Here is a 13,722-nt window from a genome sequence, read left to right as displayed (position 1 = left end):
GTGTGGTTTCACCAAGGAGACGGCTGAAGTGGCACACTGCAAAAGCCCGCTCGCCTCCCTGGCACTGAGGCTTGCAAATCGCTGTCTGGACTGAAGTGAGAGGGCATCTGGAATCAAGAGAGTGAGCGAGACAAGACTTTCTGTTCTCTGCAAGGCTGCTAAGGGGAAATCATACCTGCTAAATCCAAACACATCCCTCCTAGGACAGATTCAGCTCTGTTACCGGCAGGTATCACACCCTGGCTGCAAGGCTTGTGCTTTACCAGCAGCTCTGCTAGCATAGGATCAGCGCTGCAAAATAACCAAAAGGGTTTGCTAAAGATATTAACCCTGTATTTACTTCAGGGACTTCTGATTTTTTATTTTTATCTGTGGACTGTGTGCAGCACTTTAACATCACTGCATTAGAAAGGACAGAGCAAACTCAATAATATATAGATCTGATGGAAACACACACCTAAATTACAGGCCTTGTTTCAAATAAATCACAGCCTTTCCAAAATAATTGTCTTCAGCAGTTTGAATTGACAAATAACTATGCAGGGTTACAAGCAAGCAGTAGGACTTCATGGAAGGAAACACTGTCATGGTACCTCCCACCCTCCCGGGTTTTTTAAGAGCTCTCACTCAGCTTTCAGCTGCTTGTTCATATTCATGCCCAGACCCTAAACAGCCATGGTTTGAGGGGAAGAAAAGAAAGGTAGCACCTTCAATTGAAGACCTTTACAGGCTGAACTGCAACTAGGCAGAGCACTAGGACATGGAAGACCTGAACTGTACACTGCAGGCTGTGTTAACCTCCTGCACAGGTCACTCATGCTCAGAATTCGAGGAAGCAGGGCTAGAAAATACCCCTGGGCTGGGTCTGCCCCTGCCTAGAGAAGGCTTGACTGGATCTTAACTGTTCTTTACAGATGTTTACCTCACCTGCTCTTGAAGGCTTCCAGGAATGGAGGCTCATACCCTAAAAAAACCTGCATTTTATGTTCTTGGGGTCAGTTCCCTATCTGCAATACAGAGGCAACACCACTGTCTCTCCCCCTGACTTGCTGCTGTTTACCAGGAAGTTTTTTAGGGGCAGAAGCTATTGCCTGCCATTTACTGACACACCACAATGAGAGTTTATTACAGTGGTATCTCTAGATGCAACTCAGGTAGCAAAGGGTGAAAGCAGCAAATAGTTTGCTGAGAAGGTGGTGAAGTACAATTGAAAGAAAAGCAGAGATGAATGCTACAAATGCCAGACATGGCTTGTCATCTAATACCCATCTACACTTGACCGCAAATGAGGAAGATTTCCCCACTACTACAAAGGTGCTGGTGCTAAGACTTTATTCTTTCCTTATAAGCTGTTTCTGCTTGCTTTCAAAGGAAGACAGGAGTTGTGCTATCTTCTAAAGGGAAATCTCAACACACAGCTAGAAGTCATTGCTAAATGACTTCACCATCCCCTCTACTGTAGTATGATCCATAGGCAGATATATAGCCAGGAGCCAATAAAATCCTGCACAAAGGGAGACTATTTTGTTCCTAAGAATATACAGTTGGTCAGTGGAATTCACCCTGTGGGGTGAGAAATTCCCTGAATGGCAGCTGGTCCTTCACAATATCATCTTATTTCAGTTACACTAAGAACTCCCTCCACAAAGTTTCCCATGGTATAGTTTTTCTAGATTATACATGTAAAATCAATGTTTAGTTCATATAATCAAATATGCAAAATGTCTCTATTTATAAAAGCGCAAGGCAGAGACAAGAATACAATTCAAGTTGTTATGGCTGCCAACACGTGCAGGAGGAAAGATCTGGATTCCAGCAGGCCATCACAAAAGTCTCAAGCAAGCCCAGGTGCGGAGGAACAGTCTCCACTTAACAAGGACACATTCTTAAAGATGGACCATGGAGAGGAGTGGGAAATGATCCATCCATCCCTAGCAAAACTTTGAGCTACCAAGACATCACTGAACTGGTTAATCAGCACTTCATCCCTGATTTTCCAATATATTTATCTATTAAGATGTTGTCCAGCACTATGGTGACTTTTCAAAAAATATGCCCCTCATAACACTGCTATTATGGTAGCATTGTTACCTCCACAATCCATAGCCGGTCATCTTCTAAAGCAACACTCTGCTCAGTTTTCTGGATAGTCAATTTTACCAAGGTGTGGCCTGATCTTAACGCTATCTACTTCAACGTCAATCAGATTCATTCGCAACAGGCAACACCACGAAGGCAAACAACAACTGTAGGATGAAAATAGGGTGCACTACACCTTTAATCCCATCACGTGATTTGGACCAGTTAGCCAAGCACATCCTGCTGCACCGAGAAGAAGAATATTTTCATCCTCTAAACCGTCTCAGCAGACAAGTATGTGGTCTCACTCAAAGAGTCTTTCACCAAGGTGAGCCCAGTGCAATTCTTGGCAGGGCACATGCTCCCAAGTCTTCTAAGAGCACCAGGAACTTTTCCTCTTACAGATTTGGTTTGTAGACTTCTTGCCCTGTCTTCGTTGCACACTGAGATGAATTGGCCCTGTCCTCTTTGAAATGAGCCTCTGAGTCTCCACAGAGGAGTTCCTGTACGGCATACCTCATCATCTCATGGTATGCTTTCTCCCCTTTCTTCACAATTCCAGTTTAGAAAGGAGGTCATTGACCCCTGCCCCCCTCCACCACAAAGGAACCTTTTCCTCCTGCACAGTGACAAAATAAGAGGCATGACCCATCCTCTACAACAGCTGGTAAGCCACTGAAAAAACAGATGCAGGCTTCAAGAGGGTCAGCTAAGTTCAGCATCCATCCCAGTTCTGACAGAAGCTGCTTCACTGACATATTCTCTCACACACACACATTTTTGTACCTCCTAGACTTGGACTCCTGGAAGCTTATGCAATAGCACCCCATCCTCCTCTATTTTTATGTCCTGATTGCACGAGAGCATTTACCACCCTAAGTAAGTGTTGAGCTTATGACCGCCACTTCCTTCCCCAGCTTGTATTTTTTATGTCAACTGATGCTGGGTGCTATTGATAGAAAGGGCTATTACACTCTTAAGGGATTTATTAATTGTTCAGTTTTACAACTGATGATCAGTTTACCAGGAATGTCAGTCTTCCCTTCTGTGTTTGTTTTTTTTTTTTTTCCCAAAGAAGTTACCATTTGGGCCTAGACTAGCTAAATTACCAAAGCGAATAATCAATAGGATTAAAAAATGCCTGTAAGCCAAGCAAAACTCTGGGCCCGTATTGTGTCTGCTACGCCTGTGGACCTCTTCTGTTGTAGGTAAGAGAGAAGCAGGGCAGGAGCCCAGTGCCGCCTGGTGCAGCTGAGCTGCTTCTCTCCGCTATGGCAGCCAAGACTTAATGTTTTTAGATGCACGGGTCACAGGTTCAGCTCCCTGCTGCCGATGACTCACGCAGGAGCACCGAACTAAAACTAGCAACACCAGCTTTTTTCTAGGAGAGGATTGAAGAAGAGCATTGATCTCAATGAAATATTTCGAGGGCAGAAAAATTCCACCACGTAAAGAGTGCGTGACTTCTCTTTAGTTTATTTTATATTTTTGTTCCAGTTGTCATTTTGAATTCAAACTCTTTGGAAAGCAGGCATAATAGTCTTAATGATCCCATTGAGCAGTTTAAATTCAAATTGTGGAGCACTCGCAATACCATGCTGGCAGCACTTTCCATAAATTACTCTCAAATTCAATACGTTGCTTGACAAAAACAAGAATAAAGGGCTTTTTACTTTAAAAAGAAGAAAACTTGTATCATAAAAAAAATATCTTTAAATTATAGTTTCTCTTTTCTGGTCCAATTTAAATTGTTACATGGTTGCTAAATTAGTGCTGTAATCTCTGCTTACAAATTGCAGAATTATTTTTAAAAATAGATGTAATTCTACTGCAGGGATCAACCTTACACTTTAAACCGTATGTGCTGGAGGTAGCTGCTCTTGCATAGCTTCCAACCAACCACACTCGTGTGTGCACACAGGGTAAGGTTTGCAATACCAGTCTCACTGAAGCTGATAGCAGTTTTACCAGAGATTTCAATGAGCAAACATCAAGCTAATACCAACATTTCAGAATGATTAGCAAATTCAAGCTTTCCCAGGATGCTCCGGGGTACCAGTGGCTCTAATGGTACCATTTCCTAAAACATCAGCATTTCTTTTAGTGTTCTGGTCTGAAGTATCTTCTCCTACGTAAGTAGGGCTCTGATAGGCAGAAAGTTAGCAGCTTGTAAGAGAGAGAAACCTTGAAGATATGGGTTGTTTTTTTTCTCCTCACAAAACAAACAATCAGGGAAAAAAAGGTGGAGCACTATAATCCTGAGTTTAAAGCTGGGAATGGCAGTCATCAGAGCATGACTTCCATGCACAATCACACAATTCTTCCCCCTTACAGCACTTCCACAGCTTTAATACTATGTAAAGATGAACTTCAGCCTCCAAAGTCTTTTTAAGTATTCTTTGGGGTAGGGTTTAAGGGCATGTCCTCAATATCTTGCAGTGCACAGCAGAAACAGGAAACTTTGATCCCTGGGTCTCCATAGGGCACTGCAGAGCCATAACCACCATCTTCCCTCACTCTAACTAGAGAGACACGAGACAGTTTCTTTCCTCTCCTTCAATCACTCACCATTTCTAGCCCACTACTTTTCTGAACTCTTTCACCTAACCCTAGGTATTTCTGCTTTGCCTGGTTAGTTATTTCTGCTTTCTCATCCCCCTCCCCATTGCAACACCGTCCTTGGCTCAGGGCCCAGCAGTGGGTTGCATTGACTTGGACACTCTTGGGGCACGCACTTGGGGCTCCCCAATTCAAGAAGGACAGGCAACTGCTGGAGAGAGTACAGCAGAGGGCTACCAAGATGATTAGGGCCCTGGAGCATCTCCCTTACGAGGAGAGGCTGAGGCACTTGGGTCTTTTTAGTCTAGAGAAGAGAAGGCTGAGGGGGGATCTGATCAATGCTTATAAATACTTAAAAGGGTGGGTGTCAAGAGGATGGGGCCGGTCTTTTTTCAGTAGTGCCCAGGGATAGGACAAGAGGAAATGGGCACAAATTTCAATATAAGAAGTTCCACCTAAACATGAGGAGGAACTTCTTTACTTTGAGAGTGGCAGGGCACTGGAACAGACTGCCCAGGGAGGTGGTGGAGTCTCCTTCTCTGGAGACATTCAAAACCCGCCTGGACAAGTTCATGTGCGACCTGCTCTAGGTGGACCTGCTTTGGACTACATGATCTCCAGAGGTCCCTTCCAACCCCATGTGATTCTGTGTAATTCTGTGACACGACAGAAGAAACCCTCCACGAGATCTTGCTGCTTTCTGCACTAACTGCAGGTGCTCAGCACCTCTCAGCCTCAGAGTTTATCTCCAACTGCCAACCCCTGTACTGCCAGGAACAGGGATAAAGAATGGAGGAAAATTTCCACGTCCCAGAGAAAGTCATCAGGACATCAAAGACCATCCCATTCACAAAACAGCGGCATCACTCTTGCCAGACCGGTGTGTCTGGTTAACCTTGTGTTCAGCCCTTATGATAATAGGGTATTTGGAAAGCAGACAGCTGGCACTGCTCTAACATCTTGCTCTTCAATCTTTTATAACAACGGTTCTACTGATATTACTCTTAACCTTTTCTCTGCACTGAGGCCAGTGCTAAAATCTCTTCAACTACTTAGAGGAAGCAAACCAAATGTTTTTTGACAGTAATTTGTCCTGTAAGGGAGGGGAAAAGTACACTGATAACATACTGCAGACACAGCATTCATCATGTGTACAGCAGTACGCTGGTTACACTGGAAACCCTATCGTGATTATTTCAGATGTTACTTGACTGTCATAATGACTCCGAGACATCTGTCTCCTATTAACACTTTATTTTTTACAGTTGCTTTTAATTCAGCAGAAGTGTCTTAATGGAGAAGACTGGTACTCTTTTAAAAATAACATCAATAATGAAAGAATCCTTGGATGCAGAGCAAAACCAGCAAACACATTGGCAACAGAACTCACTGTATTCATAAGATGTAACAGGAAATGATAGTGACTGGCTTTTGGGTGGGGGGATTTTTGTGTGAAAAATTAACTGTGGCACTCAAATTCCCATTAGAAAAATATTTTTTTTAAACAGGTGATTGATCTCCTTACATGTTGATTCAGACTTTTGGGGAATTTTATCTTAACTGGGTCACTGATAAATAAAACCAGAAACAAAACCAAAAAACAACCCTTCTGCAGGCTATTTAGGCTGGGTATTGACTAGTAAGTAATTAAATACAGATCTTCGCAGTAATCTTAATTATGGCTTCACTCTACCACAACTAAGAAGTCACATAATAAACCGAGAAGATTAGCCAATTCTAACTGTTGAAAAACATGTATTTTTATTTTTGCACATAGTTTTTATGTGCATACAGCCACAAGTCACACAAGGGAATTGTTAAAAAAAAAAAAATCAAACAATTCATGAATTTATGTATCACGACCAGGCAAATATTTCAGTTAATTTTCTTTATACAAATGAAGCAGCTTGACCTAATGGCTTGCATAATAAGTTGAGAGTTTTGGACTTGGGGAATGGGAATGTGTGCTAGAAATCAACGTGAATTAGGTAAACCAGTAAACAAGCTTCACTGAATTGCTCAGATTTATACCAGCTGAGAATCCTGTTTTCTTAGCTGCCCACAGCCATGGATTAACTGTGCAATCTTGGGCTAGTCACATAGGCTCCACCTTTCACAGGAATTCAGGTCCAGAGGAATCCGAGTCTGGGTTCTTCAGTCCTATTGATTTCCTACAGAACTAGGGATCCAAGTGTCCAAGTTATTTTCTGATAATGGGACTTGGGGAAGCTCCAAAAAAATCAGAGTTCACAATTCAGCAAAATCCTTAAGCACAGGCTAGATTTCAAGCAGGTCATTAACTTTCGTTGACTCCAGTATGACCACATCACACATCTAAAGGCAAGTGCATTCAGATTGTGCCTCAGCAATTTGAGGGCCCCCAATCCATTTGCAAGATCAACTTGCAAGCCGAGCTTAGGCCCTCAGTGTACTGAGGCACTCATCATCCTATCAAAGCCAATGCAGACCTCATTTCATTGAAAAATCAATGAGACATATGCTCTATGACACAAATTCCTCAGGCCTAAAGCCAATAGCATGGCAGGTGCCTAGATCCTTTGTAAATCTGGCTTTTGGCACAGCAGAGTCCTGAGCTTTCTGAGTGATATCAAGACATGCTCCCAACACTTGTTTCTTCCACATTTAAGAGTTTAATGTGTGCTTTGGTGGTGCTTTGTTATTTTTTTTTTTTCCTTTTTTCTTTGCTGCCTCAGATTTCCAGATTCCTGCTTTCCATTTCCCACTCATGGTACAAGCTGTCCAGCCACACATATGTAGCCCCATCAGCGTCACCATCCTTTCCCCTGCATGTGCAGCAGCAGATGGATCCAGACGTGCTTTGGGTTAAATCCATAACCAGGTTTTTGTGGACTGCATAGATAAACATTTAAAGGCCCTTTCTGGTTATATAGAAGAAAGCTATTAAACTTTTACTCTTTCCTCTGTACTTAGACCTGCAAAGCCATATCACAGAACGTACAAACGCAGATGCAACCAGGCAATTATCATTCCTTTATCCCTTAAATAGAAGATAAATTTGAAAGAAAACGAGGAACAGAATCCTTCTCCCTTTCCTTTTTTATCCTTTTATCTCCCAATGTAGGAAGTTTACTGAACCCTTGCCAATGATTCACTCAGGCTAATGAAGTGTATAAGTAATGGGATTAAATAATCTTAAACCATTACTGCAGTGGCTAATGCAGATGTTTTCCCAAACTAAAGCAGATGAGTGGTGAAGAATAAGTGCTTGATTTAAAAAAGAGGAAAAGAAAGTATCAATCTGCAAGCAGATGAAGTCAATTCCAGCCTGAAGTCAATGAAATGTTTAATTCCAGTTGCATAAAGTTACTCCAATCATATTATGAATGCACCTTCCTAGAAGTCTGCAGTGCTTTGCATATGGTCAAACTTGCCACAAAATTAACCTTAGATTTTTTATGGTGCGATCATTTTATGGAAATGGTTTAAAAGGTACATATTCCATCAAAAGATCATTTAGTTTTTAAAAGCCAGTTAACAATGCTCATACATCACTGCCATTGTAAATAAGACAAAATTGTCTTTTTTTATATTCAGTATTTCAGCAATAATCCCACTGCAAAGGCGCTGCAGGAGAAGGGATACTGGCATTTTCAGAGATACATATTATTGCTTTAATTATTATTGGAATGCCAGAAGTGTCAGGAAAAGCATCAATTTTTTTCCTTTCAGAAGTACAAATCCGATTCCAGAAGGATCTCAGGTCCAGCGTTTATAAAAGTAACTCTGAATTGGAGGTTGAGAGGAAGACCTATCAACACTTGAAGAATGTTTTGGTGCTTTTCTTACTCTAAATTACAAGGATTATCCCTATACATTGTATGCTAAGGTCACCTCAAGGTAAGGCCTCAGGCACATTATATGATGTTTCTTTAATTTGCAACTGCTTCCAACTAGTTCTCATGGGAGCCTCTTAGAAGGTGCAGCTCCTCAGAGCAACTGTTGTTTGCTTTAAGATCATGTTGGAGGCATCAAGTGAAGTTTTAGGGTAAGATAAGCTTTAAAAGATATCCAATCCAAAGACCCTTAGTTCAGCAGAAGGACTTCCATCAAGCAATGCAAAGGTCTTGATTTTAGAAGTTTTAGTGCTATCTTGCATCCCGCCTCCTTAATCTTAGTGAGCACCAGTTTGTAAGCATTTTGGTATCATGTTTCTCAACACAGAAAGCTTCTGAGAGCAACACTATCAATTAAAAATCATTGCATAGTCTGCTCCTTACAGAGCTGAAAAAAATCACAAAAACCACTTCTTTCTCTGCTTTGGCCACTCCATTTCAGAGACAGGTTAGACCAGGAAACAGCATTCACCCAGGAAGCTGAAAAGATCAGAGTTCTTCTGAAGACCATGGAAAAACTAGCGCCCATGGTACTGCCATGGGATTGTCAGGTTTTAACCATAAGGCAACTGTACAGCAATAAGAGAAATCAATGCTTCCAATGTCTATATACTAAAATCAGTGCTCAAACAAGAGTGGGTACTTACAATATAGCAGGGTTCACAGTAGGCTTTCTTCTCCACTGCGTAGAAAGGCTGTCCCCTCAGCTTGTTGTTGCACATCATGCAGGTGAAACACTCCACGTGGAAGACCTGGTCCATGGCTGTGCAGCCGGTGCCTTCCCCAACAACATTCTCCCCACAGCGGGCACAGCGGCCTGTCACCAAAGGAAAGGACATCAGTGAAAGCAAGCTCCTGGTCTCAGCTGCAGAGAAGGTCCTCCCACACACCTGTGCTGCATAGCAGGTAAACGGCAGCTCAGTCAACAGAAGAGCAATTTGTGCCATGGCTGGCAAAGATCCAGCGCCACTGGAAGGCACTCCAGTGCTGGCCCATATGAAAAGATCTAGAGAGGCTTGAAACTGGCTCTGAAGACTGCACTGATACCAGTTCCACTGCTGCTAGCCAGAGATCACGGTAAGGAGTCTGAGCCCCAGATGCAAACCATTCAGCTGTTGTCTAACCCAGATATATAGTAGTCCTCAGCTCCTCAGTTAGATGGGATAAACCTGTGCCTAAAGCCTTGCCTCCACATGAAAGGATTCTGTGGTAGGATGCCTCGTAAAGCTGCCTGGTGGCAGCACAGTTGTTACCATTTAATAGTTTTTTGCTTGTACAGCTTAAACCAATTCCCTCAATGGAGCCAATTATACTGGCAAAAGGATTTCACTTTTTACGCTTTTGCTAGTATAGCAGTATCAATCCTCCTGCTCTTGCTAACGTGCTGATGCTGAGCTAGTTGATATTTTAAGTAAAAAGTAGTAGCTAAAGACTGAGTGATTACAAAGAGTGCAATATCATCTCTTACGTGGAATAATGACTTTTTTCTGTTTGAAGATTAATACGGATTAAGATATTGTGTCTATTTAAAGCACAGAAACTATTCCTCAAGAAACTGATGTGTGGATACTTTGTTCTTTCCTGCTTCAAAAAAGGTATATCAGAAGCTGCTAGTAAGGACTCTAAGTAAAGACAAGCCCTAAGAGCTCTGTCTGTTTCTGAAAAAGGCCCCTAATGCCACACACAAATAAAAGGGTGGTTTCTTCTTTCTTCTAAGAAAGAAGTTTTGTCAGATCATGGGAAAGACATTTTCCTAGGGAAGACTGTGGTGCAGAGATGATGGAAGAGGGTGGGTGGAAGGCACACCTTTGCAATTTTCCTCTGCCATTTGAATTCTAGAACATGGAGATAGACCCTGCAGGTCTGAAGTCCTTACCCAGCAATCACTGTTGAAAATAATTCATGCACAGAGTCATGGAAGGTTTTAGGATAACCTCAGCCACCCTACACAGGAGGGCCTCACTGAAGGCAATAGAGCAACTATGGTCTGGGGCTTTGTCCCACTCAAAAAGGTATTCTCCAGTTTGAGAATAATTATGGTGTCCCCAGTCTTGGAACTCTGCACTTCTCCTTCAAGGCTCTAGGGATGGAGTAGTGTGGTCACTGATGGTGGGAAGGAGGGAAAGGGAAGTAAGAGCTGAGGTGCAAGCAGGAAGGCAGACTGAATTCAAAATAGAATTGCTCATAAAGGCATATACAAATACTATGTCCCTAAGAATAAGTAATCCAGCAACGGTATGATGTTCTCTTCTAAAGCGGTCTGCGTTTATTGGCCTTTTCAAACAAATACTGCAAAGCTTCCTAAAATGACTTGGACATGTCTCATCACCCCAACAGAAGAGCTGCTGTCCTTGCATAGTACAACAACAATGTCCCTGCGCTCATGACTTCTTCCCTGCCTGTCTCACACTCCAACAGGCTACATCCAGCGAACAAAGCATGTAAGCTACTTTTGGATCCCTCAGGATGCAGCAGGATGATATATATACACATTTGAGATATATTAGGAAAGCTTGGAAAAGAACCCAGATCATTCCAATTTGCTACAACGGCATAACCGTAGTTGGCATTATACAGGACAGACAGTTCCTGACTCAAACAGCTCCCAGTCTGAGCAATGTGGAGAGAGAAGTCACCAGATAAATCCAGACAAGCCTGGAAACTGCCCAAATTGGAATTAATAATGTTGTTTTCATACTTAACTTCCTTTAGCATTTGTTATTAGCATTTTGATTCACAGTGTTGTGCTTTAATCACTCCACTGTAACGCTTCTTGTGAGGACTCCTTTTTTTACGAGCAGAGAAGGAATGCAGGGTTCCCAGCATGGTGGTGAAGCTACAGAGCGCGGGGGAAGAATGGAAAAAACCATGAGGACAAGGAAAAAGAAGAAAAAAAAGATCCTACTGGAGAGAACCACGGCAGGAGTACTGCTCTGGGAAGGAGGCAGAAGAAACCTACTGCATATACCACAGGAGGTGCACATACAACAGGAGAGCACTGCTTAGTCCTGTGTGTGGACAAGCCCAATCGTGCGCTGGGGCCTTCTCCGAACTGCTCATGTAGCTGGGCTGTAATATGAAGAGACGTCTGGGGAGCAGTTAATATCTCTATATATAAAACATGAAATTGAAAGCCATTAGTGTATTACTTTACACAGTGTTTTTCCAGAGGGAATATTCCGCTGAAGAATTTATTTTCCCTGGTGTGCCATTCTGTGATCATCCGGTATTATTTTTATGAGGCATTTGGACATGGAATAATGTAGTGTCTATGCAAACACTTCTCAGCTTTCTTTGTTAACATCTGAGTAGAACATGTGGGAATCTTTTCTCCCCCTCCTCCTCTTCTCACATTCATAATTTAGCCAGCTCTTGTATACTTCAACATTTATCTTCCTCTTTGACCGAGGCATCTCCCCATTTTCTGGAGAAACTGTCTATGTGTAGACCATACTTCTGGCTGTACTTCTTGTGTCAGGAGATCTGGGTCTGTTCCCTAACTCAAATACATACTCTTGTAATCTCTGGCAGATCACTTGGTGCCTTTGTACCTCTGTCCTGCCTTTGAGCAAGGGGCATAAAGGCATCTTCTCTGCCTCCAAAGGTGCCCTGAGGCTACATTCCTGCACGGCTCTGAGGCATTCCCCAACTACATTGCTGGTGGCCAGGTATAAACCAAAGAACAGCACAACATAAGTCTTGGCCAACTTCTCCCCTTCACGTTGGTATTTCCTTAGGCTTTCCTTCCTCTTTCTGGGTTTTTCCACAGAAGATTCCCATTCAGGCAGCAACAGACTTAACCCATCTACATTTATGAGAAGTCCAGCTTCTGTTATTATGTACACAGACAGAAATGCTCCTGTAAACTCTCACACTGCAAAGCTCAAAGAAAGCTTCCTTTTTCATAAGTTTATATGCAAATTGTAACACTGTGGCCTGGAGCAAGCCATGTTTTTCATAAGACATGGCCACTCCAGTCAGACTCAAAACACAAGCCCTGTGCCTAGCACCACCCCCAACTGACTCACTCGCCCGAAGGGCAAAAGCAAGTAAGCTAAATTATTCAAATTCGGGAGCTTACAGTTAGGTGGCTGGATCCACGTAAAGGCATGCGGGCAAACACACAACCAATGTGGCTCGCAGTGATGCGGCCATTAGAAGTTGCACCTTTTGCAGACTTTGGTGCAATCTGGGATCTCGCAAGACTTGTGTAAAACCAGGTTGCCTCCCCCGACTCCTGCGCCTCGCTCAAATTTGGTTGAAAATGGCTATTAGTTTCAAGTGTTATTGGTGAGGGAGGAACTGACAAACAGACAGGCACATGCACACAGGCGGTGCGATTGCACAAGCCTCATTTCCTTAGAAAACCAGAAAAACCCCACTAAAAACGATGTATCTATCATTATGTCTGATAAAAACAAAACAAAGGTCTGCTTTTCCCGTGTGCCAATTACCAAGGGTGAAGGTATTTGTGGTCAGACTCACCACAATTAAGTGCCCACACATGTTCCCCATTTTAATATTTTCACACTGGTTGAAATAACCCAGTCCGCTGTGTGCAGAATACCCATGAGTGAATACAGAACAAGTTGCACTGCCTATTGGGAAAGAAGTAGCAAAGGCAAAGCTTGCAAGACTCAAGAACAAACAGATTGCACAAAAAAGATTACACAAATAATCTAAGAGAAAAATAGCAGGCAGCGTATTACAGTAGAAACATAGAACAACGTGACCCATTTGCTTCCCACAGAGACAAACAGCACTTAAAAGGCAGCTTAAAGACAAAGGACAAAATTAGTACTAAACTGCATGAAGATGAAACTATGTCATTTCAACATTCTTTTGCCCCTTCAGCCCTTTTTAGGTCCTTTTTCAAGATCATTTCAGCAACACTAGAAGGTAATATGTTGGCAGCAAGCCTGGGACACTGGAGTCCTCTACTTTTGCATGAAAGAGGGTTCATAACCTTGGCCGTGACCTTCCTTCAGCTGAGCCTGGCTGCCACATGTTGGTCTTACCTTGGGGGGACATACAGAGGTGCCCACAGAGGCTTCCCTGCTGAAACTGCTGGAAATGCCATCATTTCTGAGTGGATCACAGGGAAACACTTCAGCAGCTGAAAGGAAACATCAGCTACTCTACTTTATTCCAAAACGTCCTCATTTACTGTCTCTGCTGTATAAAAAATTTGAAATACTGCAAATCTGAT

The 13,722-nt window shown here is 42.7% G+C and overlaps 1 protein-coding gene across 3 annotated transcripts in view; it reads right to left on the bottom strand.

The window, feature by feature from the left end:
- Positions 1–13,722, bottom strand: part of LPP (LIM domain containing preferred translocation partner in lipoma) — a 337,622-nt gene that overhangs the window by 37,233 nt on the left and 286,667 nt on the right. For all 3 annotated transcript variants that reach the window (XM_074153096.1, XM_074153094.1, XM_074153097.1), the window contains one exon: positions 9,161–9,330. In XM_074153096.1, the coding sequence (XP_074009197.1) occupies positions 9,161–9,330 (170 nt within the window). The remainder of the gene's footprint in view (positions 1–9,160; positions 9,331–13,722) is intronic.

This window comes from Numenius arquata, chromosome 9, assembly GCF_964106895.1.
Source record: "Numenius arquata chromosome 9, bNumArq3.hap1.1, whole genome shotgun sequence".
NCBI lineage: Eukaryota > Metazoa > Chordata > Aves > Charadriiformes > Scolopacidae > Numenius > Numenius arquata.
Note: the sequence above shows the minus strand (reverse complement) of the source record. Positions and strands in the feature narration are given on the sequence as shown.